Here is a 24,649-nt window from a genome sequence, read left to right on the forward strand (position 1 = left end):
AACCCCCCACAAAAACTCTGGACCCATTGCTAACACAATTTCCATAGCAGGTAGTGAAAAAGGGAACTTTTGTCATTTGTTTATCAGTTACTTACTTTGGTGTAATACCAATGGCCACGTGGGAGCTATTTATCAGTAGGGAAAACTGTGAAAAAGTAGTAAAAATTCTTAACATTTTCCAAAGCCGTCTAGTAGGCTGGATTGTCTTTGCAGGCCAGGTCAAGCCCCCCAGCCTTATGTTTGACATCCCTGCTGGTTTTAGAGTTTATTTGGTCAGGTGACCATTAAAATTAAGGATAATTTAGACAGTGCTGTGAGGCGTTCTAAGGTAGCTGCTTCTGCTAAGTATCACTGAGAAGTTTTTGCTGAGTCTTTGATTTTTGCCTTTCTGTTGTGATTTAAAGGTGCACCCCCTCATCTCAGTATAATGGCCGTGTTTAATTTTACTAATGTGAGCACTACACTTGTATTCATATCAGAGTTGAGGGCTAAATGAAATGTATGACGTAAGACACGAAATATGCTTTTTATAGATATATATAAAAAACAATTTAATGACCGTATAAAACAACAAGACAATAAAGATATTGATATATGATACTGTTACTGGTGATTATACTTACGTTCAGGACAAAGTGGATTAAAAGAGGTACTTTCATGACTGACACGGGATAACATAAAAAGGCCTGAACCATCATTTCAGAATAAAAAATGAAGTGCAGTGGTCATACACAAGACTTATATTCACCAAAGTTTTTTCATAGGATATATTATGTTTTCCCCACTTCAACATATTTTTTTATATACAAAACTTGTTGATTATTCTCCTTACTAGAACCCCCACCTCACAAAATAAACACATGTAAAGTTTAAAGGGGACAATCTCCTGCACATTTATGCCGTGCAACATTGTGAGCTCTTTAACAGAGGTGACAAAAGCATTATACCAACACTGCACATCTGCATTTTGCAATATTGGTGATTATTAAATGTGTGCGAAAGCTGTGCACACCCATGTGGAGGAAGGTGGACAGAGTGAGATGCTAAAGTGAGAACTGCTCTAGTCTGATATACCCAAAACAAGCAAAAAGAATAGCATAACTAAAAAAAATGCTTAAGATTAATGTATCCTTTGGTATGACTTGAAAGGTCATCTCTGTAACAGCCAAGAAAAATATGTGAAAGAGCTGAAAGAAGGGAAAAAAAACTAAACGATTCACAGTTGAAAGCACTGATTTGACGTCCTTACCTGCCTTTCCCCCCTTCTTGAATAAATCCGGTTGCAAAAGTCAATGCATAAAACATACAGCATGGCAATTAATTTAAAAAAAAAAAAATCACCAATGTGCTAAATGTTACATTTTTCTTGATTTTAGTATTTGTGTTTTGGTCTTTAACGTCAAGACGGATTTGTGGTTTTTTGTAATTAAAAAAAAAAAGATTACAATTCACATTTCTTGAGCCAAAAGTTCATATTCGGCATTCTGCTGCAGCCTTTTCCACCTGTGCTGTTATCTTTATATTTAAAGGGTCAGCTAAATTTATTTCACCAGAAAAACAAGACTCTTAAAGTGCGTTTTCACCACCAAACACATCAAGGCAGTCCAGGGCAAGAAAATAGTGGTTAGGGAAGACTACACATCAGTGGTTTTTCTGGTTTTTCCGTTCGCCGTCCTGCAGTTCCTCAAGGATGGTGTTTCCTGTCAGACAGTTCATGCTTTATTAACTTGGTAATCATAATATTATTGTAGGGTCTACATTACAAGATAAAGCCCCTTGAGGTGACTGTTGTTGTGATTTGGTGCTGTATAAATAAAACTGAATTGAATACAGAGAAAAAGAACACTCTTCTTGTGACACACTTAAAAGGTTCTGCTTTCGTGTCCCATCCGTTTTCATCCACCTCCAAGTCCTTCTTTTGTAAATGCTCAGCTTTCAGTTTCAGTTTCAGTTGCCTTTAAACGTTTGGACACCAGCTTCAGGTTGGTCTCGTGGAGGATCACCTGGGTCAGGTATTTTTCCCGTTTGATTTGTTCTTTAACAGCATACGGGACGTCGGGGATTATGTAGGCCAGGATGAACTTGGTAAAATAAACAATGTGCTGCGAACACACACACACACAAAAAAAGAAGTGAACACTTCCATTGGCATGTTCTTAAATTATCCTTTTCTGACGTGATCGGTTTCTATTTATTTAGTTTCTACTCACCTCCACAACAATTATAAAAGCCATTTTGGCAGCGATCACATGCCAGTAGAACATGTTGTATTCGTACTGTCTTTGGTGCCCGGGGGGAAACCGATAATCTCGATACCTGTAAGAGAAAAGTTTTCAGTAGTTTTCTTCAAACCCGCACTGATTTGCCATACATTTGTTTCTGTATTTCTCAGCTTTAATCTTTTTTTTATGACTGCAGAATATAATTTGTCTGTGCTTGATTATATGAGTATAAGTCAGGCCACAGCTGCTCTTCACCCTTCTCCACTCTTTGGTTCGAGCTCAACAGTTTTTCAGTCGTTTCTGGAATGTTTTGAAGCTCATTTGTGTTCACACGCTACTAAAGCCCGTCTCGTCAACCTCCAGCATTACTCGGTCCATTCCTCGACTCTGATCTGGACTCTGTCTTTGCCCTGCTGAAACCAAGCCCTGCCCCCATGCCTAATACCAAAATAGCTTTGGTCTGCATTCCTCTCTTGTCCTTAGTCTGTACTCCCTCCCTCAGCTTAGTCATTCTCCTTGCATTTTTCAAGGCTACAGATAAAACTTCTTTTCAGTAAATCTTATAACTGTGATTAAATCAGGTTGTCTTGCACATACTTGCAGGGACTGTTTGCTATTTACTTGCACTTAAACAAACACATATGCGTGTATAGGTTTCTGCATGTTCATGCATATATGATCTAACTAAGGTTAAATAAAAACTCACAGTCAACTCACTTAATTGGAACCTTTTTTTCCCCAAGTTACATACATTCAAATACGCTCACTGGCCACTTCATTAAGTACATATTTTTCAACTCCTAATTAAGGTAAATATCTTATCAGCCAATAACCTGGCAGTAACTTACTGTATTTAGGCATATACACAATATCAAAACGCCCTGCTGAAGTTCAAAGTGAACATCAGGATGGAGAAGAAAGGTAATTTAAGTGGCTTTGAGTGTAATAAGGTTTTTGGTGCCCAATGGGATGACCAGAAACTGCTGATCTACTGGGATTTCCCCACACATCCATTTCTAGCTAGTTTAGAAGATGGTGTGAAGAAAATAAAATATCCAGTGAGCTGGAGGTCTCTGGGGAAAAAACACCTTTGATGTCAGAGGTGACGAGTCAGACTGCTTTAGAGTGCACAAACTCACGAGACTGGAAAAACATTTCCTGGTCTGATGAGTCTCCATTTGGAGGGTACGATTAGAACTGAGCGTAAACAACATGAAGGTATTGCTCCATCCTGCCTTTAAATCAGTTTAGGGTGTTGGTGATGTAATGATGTGGGAAATATCTTTTTGGGACACTGAGCATCATTTAAATGTTACATCTTACCCAAATATTGTTGCTGTGGTCTTTTCTCATCATAACTAACCATGTCACAAAGCTCAAGCAATCTCAAGCCTAAAAATGACAATAAATTCACTGTACTCAAATGGCCTCCACAGTTACCAGATCTAAATCCTATAATGCACCTTCATAGTGGAGTTGATCAAATCTGCTGTGTGATGTTCTTATGTCCAAATGGACTAACAAACAAAAGGTTTAAGCCCTTGTCCTTCCAGTCCACCTCGCACTATCTAGAAAGTGTGGAAGCTAATTTTAAATGAAAATGATGATTCAGTCTTTGTACCTGCAAGTGGTTAGGTTGGGAGGCGTGTGGATATATTCATCATCAACTGGGGGAAAATCGTTGGTACTGAATACCGACAGCGAGCTGTTGATGTAGCCCTTCATGGTGTTTTCAGTATTATTGCCGTAGGGGTACACTGAGAAAGACCAGTAGTAGACCAGCCGTGGGATCATGTCCGACGTGAAAGCAATGATCATGGCCTGTTGAAACAGACAAACATCAGGGCACAAAGTTAATGCAGAAAAAGCAGAAAACTGGTTGTAAAAGTTAAAATGTGAGACTTTTCTTTTTGCACAACATTTTCTTGTATTTTTGACAAACATATAGTCATTTTGGGCTGCAGATAATAACTGTGGTACAGTTATAGTAGTTAACTAAACTGAAGGGCTGAGATTGTAATCGCCTGTAAAATGAGTTAAAAAACTAGCGTTTGGGTGTAATTATCAGCTTACATTTGTTACCACAGCCAGGATAGTGATGCCTTGAAGAATGGGCTGCCAGGCTCCTATGTGCTGTGCCTTCTCTGGCACATCACGGCGAAACTGAGTGGTGATTTTCCAAGCATCAACCCGAATTTCTATTATATTGTTGAGCAGAGCCAGGGCCGGAGCCAGAGGGAAGGAGGCCACAAACAGGGTCACAAAGCCAAATTGGATGGCTGTAAGGAACAAGAGGTTTCCCAGTGCACCAGGTATTAATAAAATAATCAATTATTCTGTATATTCAGGTTCTGTTATCAACAACAGCAGCTGCAAATATAACAGACAAAGTGCCAATAATGTATTGCCATCTCACCCATCTCAAGGTATTCATAGAACAGTCCTAGTTTTGAGCTGGGTTGAAGCTGGTAGTCCTGCTCCCAGCGAGGAATCACTTTCTCCGATGTCACATGGACGCAGTGGCGATAAATTAAATTCTTCAACCACCTTGAAAGGATGGAAGAGATGGCGTAAAGTAACAGTAAGTAAGTATCGTTGCCTATTTATCAAGTCGATTTGAACACTGTTGTAAGCGACATATCGTGTTTACTGAGCTAAATCTTTCTGTGAAGTCACGACCTTTGAAAAGACATCCCTTTGTCTAAATTGAAAGAGATGCTCATGCAATTAGCAATTTTCTGTTCATTAGAGGTTTGGCAGCTGTCCAAATGGTTGACTTTTTAGTTCAAGCTTAAAATACGCAACAGATAAAAATGTAGTTGACGTATAGACCACATCAGCTCAAATGGACTGGATTTAATTGAAAAGTTCGTAGAATTGTTGAGGAAAAAGTGGGTCCATTCACTTTTCAAGCAAATGTATGTATACAGTAAAAGGACAGCTTTTTAAAAGATGGCTAGTTAGCGTTCAACCTCATCTCAACAAAAACAGGTCCTAGATTCCGAGTCCTTACGGTATCAAGACCTCCTGGATGTTGTTCCAGATGGCTTTTCCACCCATGATGATTGCCAGCTGAGTCGTCAGCTCAATCAAACAACCACCCGGATCACACTGCAAATCAAAGACACACATTGACAGCCATGGATATCTAGCTATTTACTTGGCTATGTAAACACTTTATGGACTAATAGTACCTCCTCATTTCTGTATTTTCCCAAAAGATAAACAGGCTTTCCTGGATGGCCAACTGCTTTCCCCTTTGCAAAGGCGATGTAGAAACATGAGGAGTAATAGTTGACAAATTGAAAGAGGAACATCTTCAGAGTCAAGCTGTTCTCATAGTCCGTCTTGGTTCGTGGAAGCTCTGTTATTGTGTCGGATATGAAAAGACTGTGGATTAGGTTATTTTCCATTGAGGAAAGACAGTACAGTTGGATGTTTAACTCACCGAAGTCTGTGATCCAGATGGCGACCCGCTCATATAGAATATTGAGGATCATGATTACAACAAAGCTAATCAGTGATGCTGTGACAGAAGTGGCCATCTGAGGTGTCACATACTCCTTTATTGGCTCAGCAATTGTCAAGTTTGTATTCCTCAGTTCACGAGAAAACGTAAAGAAGACAGCCAGGCGGTATACAGTGATGGCCACAACAGATGCCAGGATCAACATTATCTAAAGGACAAAATCAGTAAAATAAATAAATAAATAAATAAATAAATAAATAAATAAATAAATAAAACAAAACAAAACAAAACAAAACAAAATTATTACAAATTCTTTCTGACAGTCAAGAGATGTGGGGAAAGACAGCTGGAATAGCAGGATGCTTGAAAACATGTGGAGTCAAAGAGGAAACTGTTCCATGTACCCTAGCTACTTTTATAGATCAATACTTCCTGCTCAATATTACATTGGTTAAAATGGACATTTTATTTTAAAGCAAAATTTGTTTTTTTGTGAACTGAAACCATAATATATAAATAATAGTATATAATTATTGCAAAAAGGAAGTAGTAAGTGAAATAGTTCCGTACATATCTTGCTGCAGCAAGAGTCCTGACAGGGACTAGAAAGAGAGAGCAGATTTCTCCTGTTTTGGCTTCCCTTCATTGGCTTCCTGTTAAATCCAGAATTGAATTCAAAATCTTGCTCCTCACATACAAGGTGTTAAATAATCAGGCCCCATCTTATCTTAATGACCTTGTAGTACCATATCACCCTATTAGAGCACTTCACTCTCACACTGCAGGCTTATTTGTTGTTCCTAGAGTATTTAAAAGTAGAATGGGAGGCAGAGCCTTCAGTTTTCAGGCCCCTCTTCTGTGGAAGCAGCTTCTAGTTTGGATTCGGGAGACAGACACTATCTCTACCTTTAATATTAGGCTTAAAACTTTCCTCTTTGCTAAAGCATATAGTTAGGGCTGGACCAGGTGACCCTGAATCCTCCCTTAGTTATGCTGCAATAGACATAGGCTGCCGGGGATTCCAATGATGCATTGAGTTTTTCCTTTCCAGTCACCTTTCTCACTCACTATGTATTAACAGACCTCTCTGCATTGAATCATATCTGTTATTAATCTCTGTCTCTCTTCCACAGCATGTCTTTATCCTGTTTTCCTTCTCTCACCCCAACCGGTCGCAGCAGATGGCCCCGCCCCTCCCTGAGCCTGGTTCTGCCGGAGGTTTCTTCCTGTTAAAAGTTTTTCCTTCCCACTGTCGCCAAAGTGCTTGGTCATAGGGGGTCATATGATTGTTGGGTTTTCTCGGAATCTATTATTGTACGATCTACTGTACAATATAAAGCGTCTTGAGGCGACTGTTGTTGTGATTTGGTGCTATATAAATAAAATTGAATTGAATTGAATATCAGAACAAAATTAATTGGCTTGTAGAACAAACTTTCACTACAATAATAAATTTTTTTCTTTGTGACTTTATTAGTGTCTCACAGCACTGTGGAAGAATTTTGGCCTGCTCTTCTTTACAACATTGCTTCATTTCATTGAGATATGTGGACATTTGCTTGTTTACAGTTCTGTTCAACTCCCACCACCGCATTTCAATGAGGTCTGGGACATTGTGACACCTTGATTCTTTGGTCCTGTGGTTGCAAAACAAGCCCAAACCATCACCCATCCACCGCCATGCTTCACAGTTGGTATGGGGTGTTTGTGTTGAGATGCTGTGTTTGGTTTTCTCCAAACAATTATCTTGTGGATAATAGCCAAACAGCTCCACTGTAGTCTCATCTTTACAAAAGGGATCGTTACAGAAATCATGTGGTTTGTTCAGATACAACTTTGCAAACCTAAGCTGTGCTGCCATGTTCTTCTTAGGAAGAAGATACTTTCTCCAGGCAACCTTCCCAAACAAGCCATACTCTTTTGTCTTTTCTTTGGCTTTTACTTTTATAGTAGTGCTCTCACTTGCTAATGAGCAGTTAATAGTGCATTTGACTAGCAGCACCTGGCTATATATTTAACCTCTTAATTTCTATAGAAACAATAAGGTTGTACATAGTTTTTCAAATACTGTTTCTTTGTTTGGCTTACTTTCTGTTAAATAAATAATAATCATTTTAAGGCCTCCTAAGGATTAGACGTTTTTCTTTCCATGCTGTTATGTAAAATAATAAAATTAAAAGAAGGGTATACCTTAAAATGAGTTTATATATTGTTCTCACTATTCCTGTTGTGTATTTCTTCTTCTTTGTATAAAAAAAAAGTAGACACAAAAAAGACATTTAATTCATGACTCACCCAGAAAATGACTGTTGTCATTCCTATCGACACACGGACACATCGTCCACAGGCTGTGTATGGCACCTTTTCCTTCACCTAAATAGCAGACATAAATAAAATGAAATTATGAACCTCAGCAACAATATTTGAAGAGGTGAAACTCACTGATGCATTGTAAATGGAGAAAATCAAAACTCAAGCTGAGATTAGCTGGAGAAAAAGTATGTGGGATTTACCCCTGTAATGGGGTTTTTCCTCTCATAGATACATTTGGCTTCATATTCTGGGCGAGGTGGCTCTTCCTGTTCCAGGAACTCCACAGTGTCCCACTCGTACTCCAGCTCTGCCTGGTAGCGCTTCCAGAACTCTAGGAACAAAGTCACTGCACAAAGCGAAACAAACACAGGAAACAACAAGCCAGGCAGTTATAAGAGAAGGAAGCGCAATATAAATAGGGTGTTCTATTAATAATACCAAAGATGATGCAAAAGCAAAGATAATAACAGAAGATAAAATCTGGTAGAAACTGTATCAAACTTACCCCAGACTGACATGAAAACTGCAAACACTAACGTTCCAAAGTTATCAAATATGCAAAGATTCTTAAAAAAGAGAGAAAGAGATAAAATTTAAATGGCAGCTGCAGCTGTGTCACAAAGTAAAACAGCAGCCACACATTTCACTATGCAAATCTGGCAACAGTGCTACCTACTGTGAGGTGAGCGCTGTGCTGCAAAGTATACTGAGCAACATTAAAGACAGGAAAAGATGCATTCAAATACAATAAAACAGAACTCACTTTCGAAGTGTTACAGGTGCTGTTTAATGTCCAGTATTGGCACGTGTCACACTGTGGACACATGACTATTTTTCCCCCAATATCAGGGTCGCACACTTCTTTGCTGCAGCATTTCAAAGACACAAGACAGACCATTAAAGAGCATTTTTTTAAACATTTAAAATCATTAAAGAGAAATAAATTGTTTGTAGTACCTCCAGGTGCTGGTGTCCCGGGTATAGTACCCGTAGATGAAACAGCCGATCCCAACAACAGCAGCCCAAGTGAGCATTCTCGTGTAGAAACCCAACCAGGCAAAGTAGATGCCAATCTTCTCCCCGTAGTAGTTCCTGTCAATAAAAATAATTAGAGTTATTAATAATTACTACTAATTTTTCTTGAACAAACAGAGAAGACAATTTTTTATGCACAGAAAAAAGATTTACCGTATGAGGTCCAGCGGTTGGATCTTGTAGAAGCTTTTGGGATGAGCCCATTCTTCATAGAGCAGGTATCTTTCATTGGGACACTCTGGTTCTTGGGACTTGACATTGAACCGACACTGACATGACGAGCAGTGAATCCATTAACATAACATAGTACAGCTTGGCTAAACAAGACAATACGCAGTATGCAAAATAAAGCAGAAAATATTGTGGCTTACATCGTGGATGGGATAGGCCGCTTTGTAAACTCCACTGTCCAGCAGTTTGGTGATGCCAAACTTCTTTATGTTGCCTCGTATGTCATAGGGGGCTCGGCTCAGGATGTAATACGCCTAAGAAAAGAGAAAGAGTCAAAAAGTTATCATTCTACTATTTTATAATACATTGATTTTTTTCTTCATAGACAAAACCATCTCTGTCAATCTAAAAGGAGCTCTTGACTTTTTCAAATCAAATAAAAAACTATAAGATAATTATATAATTTCTAACAACGGATATTTGTTATTTTATTTAAATGGGTGTCTCAAGTGTTCTAGGTTTGGAATCATCACTTTGGAAAAATAAACTAATGAGGAAATTGTCCAATTGCATGCAGTTCTTTCCGTACTGCAGTTGGGGAAAAAACTGGATTCGACAGAGCACTCTGACCTCTTTGCATTTAATCATTAGTTATTGTCTATCTCTGGCTCTCTTCCACAGTGTGTGTCTTTTGTCTTTTTTGCCTCCTCTAACCCCCAACCAGCAGATGACTCCTCCTGCTTGAGTCTGGAGGTTTCTTCCTGTTAAAAGGGAGTTTTTCATTCCCACTGTCGTCAAGTGCTTGCTCAAAGGAGGTCATCTGATTGTTGGGGTTTCTCTGTATTATTGTAGGGTCTTTACCTTACAATATAAAGTTCCCTGAGGCAACTGCTGTTGTGATTTGGTGCAATATAAATTCAGTTTAACCAGAGCAGATCACCTTCCTCCACCTCTACTCCAACATCCTCCTCTGTCACACAAACCCTCTGCATGTCCTTCTTCTCTATGGTCTTGCTCTTTTCCTCCTGCCTCCCAGCTCCATCTTCAACTTTGAACAATGTGTCCACTATCCCTCCAAATGCAGAAACCACCTTCCTCTCTAGTTTTGTCTCCAAACTGTTCAAACTGTTGTCTATTTGACATACTCATTTCTAATCCTGACCATTCTGGTCACTCCAATGAAAATCTGAACATCTTTAACTCTGTTACCTCCAGCTCCACCCCCTGTATTTTTGGAAGTGCCATAATCTTCAAACCATACATCATATCATCTTGTAAATCTTCCTTTTCACTCTTGCTGCTGTGCTTCTATCACAAATCACCCCTGACACTCTTCTTCACTTGCCTTGTGCACTGCCTGTTGCCTTGGATGCTTGAACCCAGGTATTTAAATCCATGTACATTTAATATCTGCACTCTTTAAACTTTAACATTTCCACCCGTCTCTTTCTCAGTCGCACATGCATTCAGTCTTGGCTCTACTGATCCCATGTATCCGGTGCATACCTCCACCTCTCCAGAGTCTCTTACGCCTGTTTCCTTACATACCACTTCAAAATAAATTGTTATGACAGCAAACCATTACTAAATCATTCACCTAGGAGCATAAAAGTTTTTGTTCTTGGTCCAAACTTGTATTTTCCAGTCCTGCTAACTTTTTCTCCACTATTTTAATGTGCGATTTGTGAAAGTATACGTAATATGTTGTACATAAGACTTAAACCACAAATTCATGGAAAAAGTTAAGTTAAGTTTTAAGATGACTATTATTTCAAATCAAGTTCCTTTAAAATGAAGGCATTTTAAGGTTGTCTGTGAACCCTGACTTTAGTGATTTTAACATGAAATCCATAAATCCATTGACATATTTATGTGTAGGGAGAGTTGCAGGCAGCCTGAACTTATGGCAGCTACATGGAACAACCTACCATCCTGCTCCTCATCGATGGAGTGAAGAAGAGATCTTTGTCCTTGATACAGAAGAGATCTTGTCGATCCTTCTCAAAGGGGGCGGTGAAGAACTCGGACTCCTTACTGATCAGTTTCTCATCGGGATAGAAGTGCTTGGTGATGCAGGAGAAAAAGCGCAACGGGGAGGGGCGGGCCGGCATGTCGTTGGGCTGTATGGGAAGCTTGATATGCAGGACCTCGGCATAGGTGCACAGCACATCCCATGGCATGTGAACTTTCAAAAACATGAGTTTTTCATCTAAAACCTGCAAACAAAGAGAGAATTCAGTTAAAGTAAGAGATACGGGGACAGAAACAGTAACCTCCAGGCAAGGACATCCACTTACAGACTGTGTGGCCTCCAACTCCATGCCCATCTTCATCAGGCTGGCCTCAAAGTATTCTCGCCGTTTCTAAAGAATAAGACAATAAAAAAATAAATATCAAATGCAAATTAATCGCTGGATACAGCAGATACTTTCATGGCCCCTTTAGTTGACTGATTTATGTATTTATTATTCAAAAAGATGTACTAAAAACTCGATATAATACTGTAATACTGCATCATGTTGCTCTCCTGGTGCAGGAACTGCGCTCTGTCTTCGGTGTATTCATTTGGTGAATAATTTGGTATCGCTAAATTGTCACATTCAGCACCTCATGGACACTTTCAAGGAACTGTTAATGAAGCAAAGCTAAAAATAGCTTCAGTCTTTATTACTGCTAACTTTGTTAGCAGAAAGATTACTCATTGAGAAACAGGAAATACCACAATTGCATGCGATGTATATAGACAATCATAATAATTCCATTTAACCAACAGCATGTCAAAGAACCACACCTTCCCAGCAGTCAGAGCAGAATAAAGTTAAGCAACCTGTGTTTGACCAAAGTTATGCTCTGGAACAACAAAGTTAATCGAGTGACTTTTAGAGACTCTCCGCTTGCTGGATTTCTTATGAATATAATGTTTCCTCAGTTCTAACAGACTTAGGAAATTTCATTTCCTGTCATGTGCTAAACAAGGGATCAAAATAGGGAAGATATCAAGATATGCTACAGATTCCAAACAGGAAAGCTCCCAGTAAGCTGCTACAGAGCTAAAGGGATGACTAGACAAATGTTAAAGGGAGACAATAAATGCAAGGAGTAATGTAGCAAGTGGAAACAAGGGAAGTAGAACTAAACATAAAGTGCAAGTGGCAAGACTATCAAAAGGAAAGAGGAAGCAACTAAACACAGAGACAATGACCCTGACATCTGAACCTGACACAGAAAGGAAAGGCTAAAAAAAACCCTCGAGACCAAACCAAACAACCTAAAGCAGAATAGTAACTGAAATCAGCATTAACGGAAACACAGAACTCAAGATATTCAGGAACGAGTCAATCAAGAATGAACAGTCAAACTAAGAAACAAACGTAACATTAACGAATAGAGAGGAAATCTCTAGTCCGCAAACTGAGTCCAAAGCCCAGGACTGTGATACTTCCAGTAACTTTATAGGCAAATCTTTTCCAAGGAACTCAGTAAAACTGGCTGATCGGCTTTTACGGACTTGGAGCTGGGTTGCAGCTGTCTACACCCACTGCCTGTATTTATTCACAGCTCTCATCTCAATCAAGTGGAAAACATGTGGCACTTCTTTTCTAACAACAACATATTCATTTCCAAGCATTATATTATATACAAACCTGACTGTAAACCTGTTGTGAAAGAGGACAAACAAGCCTGGATATGCCAGTTCATCCTTCAGTCTAATACTAATAACAGAAACCAGACCAGGAAGAGTTGGTCTTCTTTCTTTCTATTTTTCCTTCTCTTCAGTTACAAACCAACTGACTTTGTTTTGTGGCGGTTTAACATTTTTGCACCACAAAATCTAAAAACATAAATTAAAAATTACTCATGGCCAAACAGATCTGTTCTGATGATGAACTTTGAGCATCTAATTGAAAAAATGATGCTCTTCATTAGCTCTCTCAAGGAATATAGCCAGGAGCACCTCACAGTCAGAATCTAATGCTTCATATCCTGGATAAATAATATTTACAGACAGAGGGGAATAATGTGAAGCCACAGACTGACAGACTAATCCAAGTGCAAACAAAAACTCCATTTACAAATAAGAAACAGACTCTGCCATTTGTATGAGTAATAAATCAAACACTGAGAAAATTTTGGCTATATACATTCGCCTGCATGCACTCTGTGTATACGTTATGATGTTAGATTATTCTATTAGAAGAATGTTGTTATATAACTCATTAGGACACATAAAATGCAGTCAGATCTTAAAGTCAAAACGAAGGCATTCAGATAAAACCCATTGGGAATCGAACCAGAGAGTCACTGGTGAAAAGAATAGACGCTCAGAGATCAAATGTCAATACTAACACTCTAAATCTAACATCATAACTACTCTCCATGGATTCTGAATGCTGGCATAGCAGGCTGTTTGCAGTCCCCGAGCCTTTAACACCACTGATCACACCGGTCTTATATGACAGGTTGTTGAACTAGGTTGGCATCACTTTTCTTAAATGGTTTTCATTATATTCTGATAGCTAAAAATCATTAATAGCTAAATATTCTCACTAGAAGCGCTTTGGTCCAACTCTCCAACTATCTGCTACTCTCCTGGCCATCTACTTAAGAGCTTTAAAGGCATCTCATATGTTACTATGTTGACGATGACAACCTTAACATTACCATTAACAGTTGGATATCTTTAAATGTCCTCCATTGCAATTCTTTTTCACCCGGACAGCTTCTTGAAGGTCAGTAATCACACTGACATAACAGCTAGGCTTGCCCGCACTCACACGTCACCTCGATTCTTGCTTCCCTTCACCAGCTTCCAGTGAAATTTAAAATTGATTTTATCATTTTACTAATGAGATATAAAGACCCGTATATCCAGGCTCCCACATACATACCAGAAACCACCGTGTTTTACAAAGAACTATGCAAATTAAGCTTTTTATTACTATAATGTCATCTCTCTGCTATGCACTATTTACTCCACTTCGCACCGTTTGCAGTACACCCAGTACCTTTGGATTTAATGGCATGGTGCGTTTTACTAAAATGCTCAATAAGGTTAAAAGAAAAACAAGCTTACCTTGCGTCTCTGGAACATATGCCTCTTCTCATATTCCTTTTTGTCCTCATCTTCATACGCCAGGACAAAGTCAATCCTCCTAACACCATCATTGAAGAACAGGGAGTCTGGTTTGTCATTAAACCCTACCTGAGGGGAAAAACAAGGCTCACTGGGTAAATCTACAGGATGAAACTCATACTCCTCTTCCTCCATAACGTCATACTTGTTGAACATAATCACAAGTAAATGTCCAGCTTGGAGACAGTCGCAGCAGAAACAATGTTAACGCTGACCTGGACCTGCCTATTCAACGTGTAACGTAGGTCAACAAACACTGTAACGCCCTGCTCTCCTCTCCCTCCCCCTCTCTCACCACACAGTCCGACCCACTAAGTTTCAGTAAAGCTCATAATATTATGTTAGGGGTTTAATGTTACTTCATTGTCTGTTGACTCACCTCTTGTGCTTTAATTACGTTTCCTCCTTCTTTGATAGAGTGATAAGTTGGTAAAAACTCCTCTGGGTATACTGCAAAAAAAAAGAAAAGAAAGAAAGAAGAAGAAGATTGCATATATAAATAGGAATGCAAATGCAACAATGAACAAAGAACAGACATGCAGTTTTGGACAGAGGTTTGCATAAACTTATCATGGGCATGAATATCAGGGAATTTGGGGCTTTTAATGATTTCTTTGGCTTGTTCTTTCTCCAGAGTGGAATGATGATACAGCATTCATCTTTAAAAACAAGAGTGTGGTGCACAAGTTTGAGTTTCTTTTGGATTTTCTCACAGAGTAAAAATTATATATACAGACTCAAATATTCAGATACTCAAATTAGAGCAGGGCAATATGGCCAAAAATATTTATCACGATATACATTTGAAAATTTGCGATAACGATATAACTGACAATATAATTGACACTAGACAAAATACTTTACAACTCCACAACTTTATTAGTGGAAAAAAAACCCATCAATGTATTTTCACTTAAACAAGCAGCTGTTTTTTATGTGCATTAAAGTTATATAAAAATGTAACAGTGCAAATTCCTTGCTGTCAGTTTAACCAAAATGCATTTCCAGTGGAAATTGGCCGACATATCCTCAGCATAACCATGTATAAGATCCACAAAACTTAGAAAGAGGTTATACACACACAATATGGTAATATTATGTTGAAGCACAGTAGGTATCACTCCGAGAGGCTCCTGCCTACGATAGCCGTAATGCTCCGACAATCCATCAAGCGGTGCGGCTTCGTAGCTTAGCAAAGTCGTACTAAAACGTCTGACAGATTTTCGAGCGCTGTGTACCACATAAAATCGTTTCGAGGTCAGTAAACACAACCAGAATTCATACATAAGGCACACGGGATTATAAGGGGCACTGTCGATTTTAAGAAAAAATCAAAGGATGTATTTTAAGTGTGTCGTATTTTCCAAAAAACACGGTAATAACGACGGCCCGCTAGCATGCGCTACCAAAAATAGTGCTTTGTTGTGTATCTGATGGACGAAAGATAAACCAGTTCCACACCACTAAAGTTGCAGCATTTTTACAAACCAGTTCTGGTTCATCCGTTTCATTCAGTGATCCGCTTTCACTCTTCTCATTTCCCGTCGCCGGCACGCTTTTTCCTCCATGTGCATATGAAAACAAAGGCACTGCGCATGCGTGTTTTACCCATATTCTATCGCGATATTTCATTTTCTTATCATTGCCCAACATTATACCAGTATTACCGTGAATGGTATGATATGGCCCAGCCCTAACTCAAATATATAAATGCGCTTCAATCTTTTAATAACTTGGCAGAGGTTATGTGATTGTGATTGACTAGAACTGGTAAATGGACTGGTTGGGTGAATGAGGATTCACCATTCATATAAGCACTTTTAACAGTGGTTAATTGCTTTCTGTTTAACATTCACACTCCGATGGATGCATCATTGAGCAACTTGGGGTTAGTATCTTGCCCAAGGATATTTTGCACATAGACTGAAGCGCCAACCGATTAGTGGATGACCTCCTCTACCTCCTGAGCTACAGCCACCCCAAAATGGTAGTTTCTCTTTGCTAGCACAGAAATAATTTGTTTTTGTCAGCAATCTTGGACCAATACTTAAAACAAAATTGAAGGAACTCTGAAAATCTAAGTGTCAGTCCTGGGTCAGTGACCCAGTGTTTTGAATTTAGTTTTTTCATTTTTGTTTTCATCGTGGTTCATGACTATTAGGGGTTTGGTTTCTGTTTTGTATTTCTAGATCTTTAGTTCTCCTGGCTTTGTGATTTCTAGTTCTTCGGTTTAATTCTGCCCTCATGTTTATTCTCTTGTTCCCCTGTCGGTCGTGTCTCATGTCATTCCTGTCCCTGTACTCCGTGTTCCCTCTGACAGTATCAAGTCTGTGTCTCTCTGTGCCTGTCCTGGTCCCACGTCTCCTGTCTGGTCATCTCTGTCCTTATGTTCCCTCTGTACCGTATCAGTATTATCGTAGTGTTAAGCTTGTGTCTCTGAGTCCGTGTCTGTGCGTACATGGTGTATTTCCTGTTTTATTTTGATAGTCTGTCTCCTATGCCAGGGTATCTAGTTTTGCGTTCCCTCGTCTCATTATGTCTGATTTGTCCCAGCTGTGTTTCTTCCTGTTTCCAAATCCTCACTTCCTGCTGTGTTTTCAACCCTCATTTTCCTGTAAATTTCCTCACTCTTAGTTCTGGTTTGTTTCCTCAGGTTTTCTAGTTTTAGGTTTCAGTGCCCAGTTTAGTGTCTAGTCCCGTATTGGTGATTTGAGTTTGTTTGGTGATGTTATTTCTATGAAGAATTTTCCCAGCAATAAACCTGCACTCTGAGTTTAACTCGCTAGTCTTGACACTAAGGAGGAAAACTGTCATTGTCACTAACTGTCACAACTTTGGAAAGACATTTCTAATTAATTGCAGATTCCAAGATCGTGCAAATGCTCCCTTCATTTCCCCAGATTTGAAGGATAGGTCGGGTGTATACTTCGTGGCCCAACCTATCCCAGAATTCATAGCGCGGCCCTGCTCAGTTTCCAACAATGGCGGAAGCTAGTTAGTTTTAATATTACTCTTATTATTCTTTCTGGGTCACAAAATAAACGTTTAACATATTTTCAGGCGAGAATGTAGCTGTGTGAACTTCAAATATTTGCTCAGTTTATCAAGACACCGCATATTTTCAAAAGCGCTCCGATGTTTTCGGAGGCGTTTGTTACTCACCAGCTTGATAGCTAGCCGGGGCTTAAGGCTCACTAGAGCCGGTGAGAACACCGGACTCCCGGTGTTGTGCCAAAAAGTGATTTCCAATGTTTCCGTGTGTTTTTTATGTGTAATATTGTTATGTATGTTGCTAAATAAACTTCGGTGAACAGGTATTACCAAGGGGTTATATATAAAATTAAAAATTACCTGTTTCTCAAGTATCTTTGTAACTGTGTTATTGTACTTACATTATAATCAACCACCTTCCTTTTGTCCACTTAAAATATCTTAACAAAACAATTTTTGCATTTGTTGCAATTTCAACTGTCCTCTTGGCCAGATTACTCTTAAAAGAGACATTTTTAAAGTAAACAAGAATTTTTTTTTTAACTGCATAAATAAAGGATACATAAAAGTCACTGCCAAAAACTGATTGCAGCTTCTACCTTGTTACAGGAATGGTAAATGGCCTGTATTTGTATAGTGCTTTACTTAGTCCCTAAGGACCCCAAAGCGCTTTACACTACATTCAGTCATTCACCCATTCACACACTGGTGATGGCAAGCTACATTGTAGCCACAGCCGCCCTGGGGCGCACTGACAGAGGCGAGGCTGCCGGACACTGGCGCCACCGGGCCCTCTGACCAGCACCAGTAGGCAACTGGTGAAGTGTCTTGCCCAAGGACACAACGACTGAGACTGTCGGAGCCGGGGCTCGAACCGGCAACCTTCCGATTACAAGACGAACTGCCAACTCTTGAGCCACCAAATGTTGTTTGTTGCTCAAGGTGACTTGATATAATTCATGAGGGATATATTTGAAATATGTTTCACCAACAAGTTTTTGGCAAATACCGGAAATCAGTTTTTGGCACAACATCAGCAAATCGCTTTCAAACCCACGGCCGTCTTTCGCTACTCAGGTTAAACATATATAAGTCAGTTACATAACTTAATGTTATTGTTTGGCTTTTTTCAGTATATTATTTGTTCAAAGCAGACAACTGATTATCAGAAGTGTGAGATGCTCGAGAATATACTCCGGTGTCCTGTTATATTTTAGATAGCAAGGAGCAGACGGCTGAGTTTATTAAACTCATTAAAATGTAATAAACTATCATCTTGTCTTTATTTTTAGTTAGCACATACCTTAAACACTTAAAGCTGTAAGCTAATGATAGTTATATAAGAGCAGATGCATGCTAGTGCAATAAGCTGTACGTTGTACGTCCAGTGGATGCATGATCTGATTAGTCGACTAATCGCAAAAATAATTGGTGACAAGTCGACTATGAAAATAATCGTTTGTGGCAGCCCTAGTTAGGATTTTCAGGAGAACATACAAACCAAGGCTAAACACTGCTTTGAACTGGAAACTGCTGGAACACCACAGTAGAGTCTGTTTTGCATTGCCGTTGACTGAGAGGAGGTGCAAGGTCAACTGAAATTTGCACCTGCCCACATAAACCAGATTACGCCTGGCGAAAGGTTTTATGGTCTGAAGGGGAAAAGTTGTATAGCCATGACAGCAATGACAAGAGGTGTGCTTGGAAGAGTAAAGGTGAGGCTGTCAAACCCAAGAACACTGAACACGCTCTGGGGGCTGTTATGCTGCCAGCGGTACTGGTGCATTACAAAAAGTGGATGGAACAATGAAAAAGGAGGACTAGCCCCAAATTCTTTAACTTTACCTCAAATCTGTGGCTGAATTATTGAAACAATTGGGTGTTATATGTGTGTAATTTTCACCATGTGTAACCAGTTCTTGTTTATTTTAAAGCCATTAAATATGCATGCTGTAAAATCATTCCAGCCAGATAATTCACTGAAAGCCTGAAATTATCCATGTCCAGCCAAACATCCAAATGTCCATGATTAAGTGGATGCAGACTAAGTACTGCAGAAGATGCATTACTAGCAGATTATATAGATTTTATATTCTAGCTTTTTTTCCAGAAAAGATTTGTACAGAGAATGTATGGACTTCTGTTGCATTTATAGCACAGAATTTATGCTGCTACTATTTCTCTTTTAGTCTTTTAGTTGCAGTTTGACCTGCATCTCATGTTTGTCCTAATACATATCTTTGTCAGCCACAACAGAGAGGATGAGTGTGTCTGTACGCCTGCTGGGGCATGCACATAAAAACAGACACGGGTGTTCATATGTCTGTGAGGAGATTTTGATTTAATTGGAGTTCCACAAGATAAAATCATGGGAGGGCGCAGCTGTGAAGGCAATGACAGATATGGACTGAAAGCACGGTTACAACGCTGTTCTTTTACAGCGTTGTCATATGGTCATAAACCTGTTATGAAAGGGCTGATGCTCATATACAACTTTAGCAGAATAGCGCTTTATGATTTACAGTTCAGAATGGTCCTCATATATCTCTATATCCGAACTCTCTGTCACTCCAGTGTCTGAAACAGGCCATTTTGGGTCTCGTCCCTTTAAGTTATCTTTGACCAACAGGTGGGTGGGGACAGCCATGACTAAGTGAGGGGATTCCCCTTAAAGTAGAATTAAACAAACATAAAAAACAGAATAAAAGTGTGTGCCCTAAGCTTTTGACTCATAAGGACTGGATGCACATTATCTGACCTTATTTTGTGAGACTTTTGGCCATGTTTAATGTAACTATCGCTCATACTACAGCAAAAATGTGCCAGAGAATAAGGAAAAGCATGTGTGCCCTTTAAACTAAATGTGTCTAAAATATCAGTTTAGCCCATAAACTACAGTAGGTAAATTATGCTCTCTAATAGGTGTACATATATGTTTATGCATATACTACTGATTATAACAGTTCTGTATAGTTAAGTACAGTACAGTAACTTATAGTTACACTGAGTTAAGGTCCTACAGTACAAATGGTTTAGTCACCTAAGGTAAACAAAGCAAAAGGTAAGATCCCATATATTATATTAAGAAGGTATCTACTTATAGGAGCTTATTGTTGATGGAAATATGCATCAGTAGGCTGAAAGAGCAGTTATTCTTGAACGTTTTTTCTGGCATTCCCCACTTTAGAGCCCAGAAACAGCTCACATACTCCACCCAACCACTTTTTCAGATGCTGTAGAAAACAACTGAAGTTCATTTTCAATTAAATCAGTGAACTCTTGTTTGTTTTGCCTACAAAATGACTCAACTGGAGCTTCATTCCCTATTCCATTCCAGCTTTTTATTCCCCACCAGTCTACAGCATTCTTAAGGACTACTGACCCGCTTTTCTTTAACCTTTGTTTTCCACTGAGTTATAGCTAATGCTCTAGCTCTGCAGTGCTCACTGAAGCACCACAGACTGCTTTTTACTTCCTTTAACATCACACTCTCTCGCTGATTTATTGCTTGCACAAAACGTCCTACTCACCACAATTGTTCTATAAATCCCCTGATACAAAATAGAAATTCCGCTGCTCAACATACATACTTTCCCACCACAGACTACGTCAAAACAAGAAAATACATAATAAAAATAACACTGCAGCCTCTCCCATTTGCCTCATAAATCTTTTGTCCCTTATTTAAAAAAAAACAGATGACCTAAAAATCGAATATGGGAAGTCTTGCAGTGTTTCCATATAAAGTGGAAAAGAAAACTAACTGGAGACAGATGTTGTTTTCATAACACAGGCCATAGTAACATGCTTAGGGAGCGTGAGGAAGAAACACTGCTCTTAAAATCAACAATTTCTCCTTTGAAAGTCTTCAAGCAGGCTCACGGTCTGACTTCTATACTGCAGTCATCCCACAAAGTGCAGTGACATAACATACAGCCCGGGTTTTAAGCAGTTCAGACAGACACACATTCATCTGAAATCGTCAGTCTCCGAACACAAACGCTGTTACAGAACCTCTGCAACCATAACTGATTCAGAAAGTGTGAGTCATTTGAAAAGCATGCAACTGAAATCTTTTATTTTGTCAGAAACCACTAACCCAGTCGCAGGCTACTTCCTTCCTTAGAGTACATCCGACACATCAATGTACAAAAAAGAAAAAAGAAAAAAAAAGGCACATGTAACAATGAGAGGAAAATGGATTATTCCTTAAAAGAAAAAAAACAGCTTTTGAAGCATTGTGGTGCCTAGGTATGTGACCTTAAGGCGTACATAATAATAATTTTGAATGGTAAAAATGGTAAATGGCCTGTATTTGTATAGCGCTTTACTAGTCCCTAAGGACCCCAAAGCGCTTCACACATCCAGTCACCCACCCATTCACACACTGGTGATGGCAAGCTACATTGTAGCCACAGCCACCCTGGGGCGCACTGACAGAGGCGAGGCCGAAGATGGTTTAAAAAAAAAGGTATCTTACGAAACGGCAGGAGTTGCTTTTCTGCTCGATCTCAGGGGACGTTTCACAACAGATAAGAATCGAGCACCAGCTCTATTGCAAGTCAGGACACAAATATGGCTGTATATTTTCATGAAAAGTGCTTAAACCTGATTTTCTCATCTTCGTTCGTAAAATGGGTACATCCGGTTCACCTTCAGCAACTGTGCCTGTATTGAGATCAAGCATCATGCTTACTCAAGCATAAAAAAGAAAGCTGGGTAAGAAGCCAAAGTGACTGACACCACCTCAACCACAGCCAGTGTGACCATTTTACATTTGACGTTCATTAAGACTACTTTGTTGGTGAATGCACTGACCACCACAGTCCTGTAAAATGATTGTAATGAAACGAACCCTCCATTAGACTAGAGTGCCTTTACAGTGAGATGCTCTTCATGATCTATTTTATGATCTTATCTTATGATCTATTATCTAAGACATCAGTGAACAAAGGGAGAGAGAAAAAACATGTCATCGATAGGCCTGCGTCACTTTAGATGAGACAGGTATGATATAGATTTCATAGAAACACTGCAGCAGAATCTACTCTGGGTACAGAGATGAAGACGAGCCCAGGAGACATTCTGTTCAGCAGCGGAGTTATGGTTTCGGTTTGCAGATTCAGGAATGTGAAAAAATCCGAACAACAAAAGCTCGCTGAGAGGTGTTTCTGTGTGGTAGCAAGGTAGATCTAGGAATACCGAGAAACTATAGTCATTTGTAATCTTGGGTTCTTGGAGATGTCCGAAGCTGTATTGTGCACCACACCTCCACTGGTGCTCAATTGTCTCTCTGCACATGCCCATTCCTGATCAATCTGTAACACTGCACACCGTCATCTATCCTTGAGCAACACTGTATTTGCGCAATACTGGGACTACATATTATAGAGTAAAAAGTAAATATCTTAACTATACCGGAGTGCAGAATACATAAGAGAAAGGGGACTTTGTTTAAAGGAGTTACAATAGTAATAATTTCTCCACTACAGAGTAGCAAAAGATGAGTTCCCGGAGATAACGTGGCCTAAGAATATCGACAGCTGTCTCGATAAGGACCCACAGGATCACGAGGATAAAACCCAGACCGAGTCCGCGCTCCGGAATAGCATGCAGACAACTGTTGCAAAAGACCATGTTCTCTCACCAACTTCCTCTTCTATCATGCCCAGCTCTATATCCCCCAGATCCTCCATGTCGGACTCCATCTCGAGGATGTCGTGGTCGCTCATAGTCCTGCCGACAGCTCCAGTGTCATCACTTCCCAAACAAAAAGTTAAAAACAAAACAAAACTACACACCCGGAAACCAACAAGCGTGCCGATTCTCACTTTGATTTCAAGGCACAGCCTCCGCGCATTCTTGCTTCAGTTCACAGCGTTGGTTCAGTGCGCGTAAAGTTTTCATGCAGTGACTTGTACGAGTGTGAAACGGGTGGGGCTGGAGGGGGGCGGGGGAGGAGGAGGAGGAGGAGGAGGAGGAGAGTGTTCAAATAAAAGTTGGTTATCTGACGCTGTGTAGCTTTCTTCTGGTTTGTACCCATCAACATTTTCATAATTAATAATTCTGCGCATGGACCTCAGCTCTCCAGGCCTTGACCAGATACTTGTTGATATAATTCACATTCAATTTAAGAGAAAATCTTCTATCAGTTACACAACTTTCTATAAAAAAAAGTCTCCAGTGTTGTTTTCCCCTCTAATGAAACTTTTTATTAGCAACTACAGTAAACAATGTCAGCAACTAATACAGGGACAGGGGAGTAAATATGTAATGTAATCTTTTATCATAATGCTCTGTTTCCTTTTTAAATGCTATAAACTGTTTGGAGTGACTGCATTTGGGTTTGCGGATATGATACAGCGCTGCGAAGAAGTAATTCCAGAGAATCTCAACGTGATTTAAGTCCAGATTTTGATCAGATCACTTCAAAACACTTTATTTAACCTATTTATTTAACCTATTTAACCTACATAACCCAGGTGTCTTCTGGCAAATGTGGGACAAGCCTCTGTGGTTTTATTCTTGGAACTCTTCCATGGATGCCATTCCTTCCCAGCCTCTTTCTAATTGTTGAATCATGAACTCTGACCTTAACTGAGGCGAGTGAGGCCTGCAGTTCTCTTGATGACGATTTTTGTTTTCCTTTTTTTTGTCTTTAAGCCAGTTTGCCAAAAAAAAAAAAAAGAGAGAGATTGCCAATATTTATATGGGCTTTTTTTGCCCATCCCCAGTGGCTCCCTGTGGCTTTGACTAAAACAAAAACAAAAACCCCTAGATATTATACTTAAAAATAAAAATAATAGTATTTACTTTACATTTTTTAAAGACATTAAGCTGCTATATGTTTTGTTTATTTATTAAAGTATCATACTTCTAATTTCTTTGCACAAATACAAGTTGGATTGAAAGTGTGCCCTTAGATTTTTAGGTGGGCTCTTGAAACAGGGGGCTCCAGGTAGGTGGTGGTGCATATGGTACTAAGGTGTCAGAGATGTAGCTGGGAGGAAAGGCCTTAAAAGTTCCAGTATCAAAAAGCTAAAACAGGAGTGATATGATCTCTGAGTTCTGCACAGCCTGCACTCATTAAACATATTCTTTTGTTTTCTTTTTCTAAAGAAAAAAAAAGGCTGTTAGCACAATCCAGACATGATAGATCTTCAAAGTAGATCTTATTTGTGAAATATATCCTAAGATGATAAAAAAAAAACGATTTGAAGAATTTCACGGTGTAATAATTTTTTTCTCAGGCAGTAAAAGAAGTATATAGACTCTATATTTAAAGTAAAAGTCATATATGACTTTACTGCATTA

At 39.3% G+C, this 24,649-nt stretch overlaps 1 protein-coding gene across 1 annotated transcript; it reads right to left on the reverse strand.

The window, feature by feature from the left end:
• Window positions 1-614: 614 nt before the first annotated feature.
• Window positions 615-23,253, reverse strand: ano6 (anoctamin 6). The gene is made up of 20 exons (XM_085375354.1): window positions 22,983-23,253; window positions 14,724-14,794; window positions 14,285-14,413; window positions 11,508-11,573; window positions 11,139-11,426; window positions 9,411-9,524; window positions 9,193-9,308; window positions 8,962-9,096; window positions 8,768-8,870; window positions 8,510-8,570; window positions 8,205-8,350; window positions 7,987-8,064; window positions 5,671-5,899; window positions 5,417-5,586; window positions 5,236-5,333; window positions 4,639-4,769; window positions 4,296-4,501; window positions 3,844-4,043; window positions 2,211-2,316; window positions 615-2,102 (listed from the first exon to the last, which is right to left on the reverse strand). The coding sequence occupies exons 1-20, from the start codon at window positions 23,065-23,067 to the stop codon at window positions 1,929-1,931; spliced, it is 2,706 nt and encodes a 901-aa protein (XP_085231480.1). The 5' UTR covers window positions 23,068-23,253; the 3' UTR covers window positions 615-1,928.
• Window positions 23,254-24,649: the final 1,396 nt, after the last annotated feature.

This window comes from Diplotaxodon limnothrissa, linkage group LG17 (assembly GCF_057381915.1).
Source record: "Diplotaxodon limnothrissa isolate DT_005_m linkage group LG17, D_limnothrissa_male_GT1.1, whole genome shotgun sequence".
In the NCBI taxonomy this organism is placed as follows: domain Eukaryota; kingdom Metazoa; phylum Chordata; class Actinopteri; order Cichliformes; family Cichlidae; genus Diplotaxodon; species Diplotaxodon limnothrissa.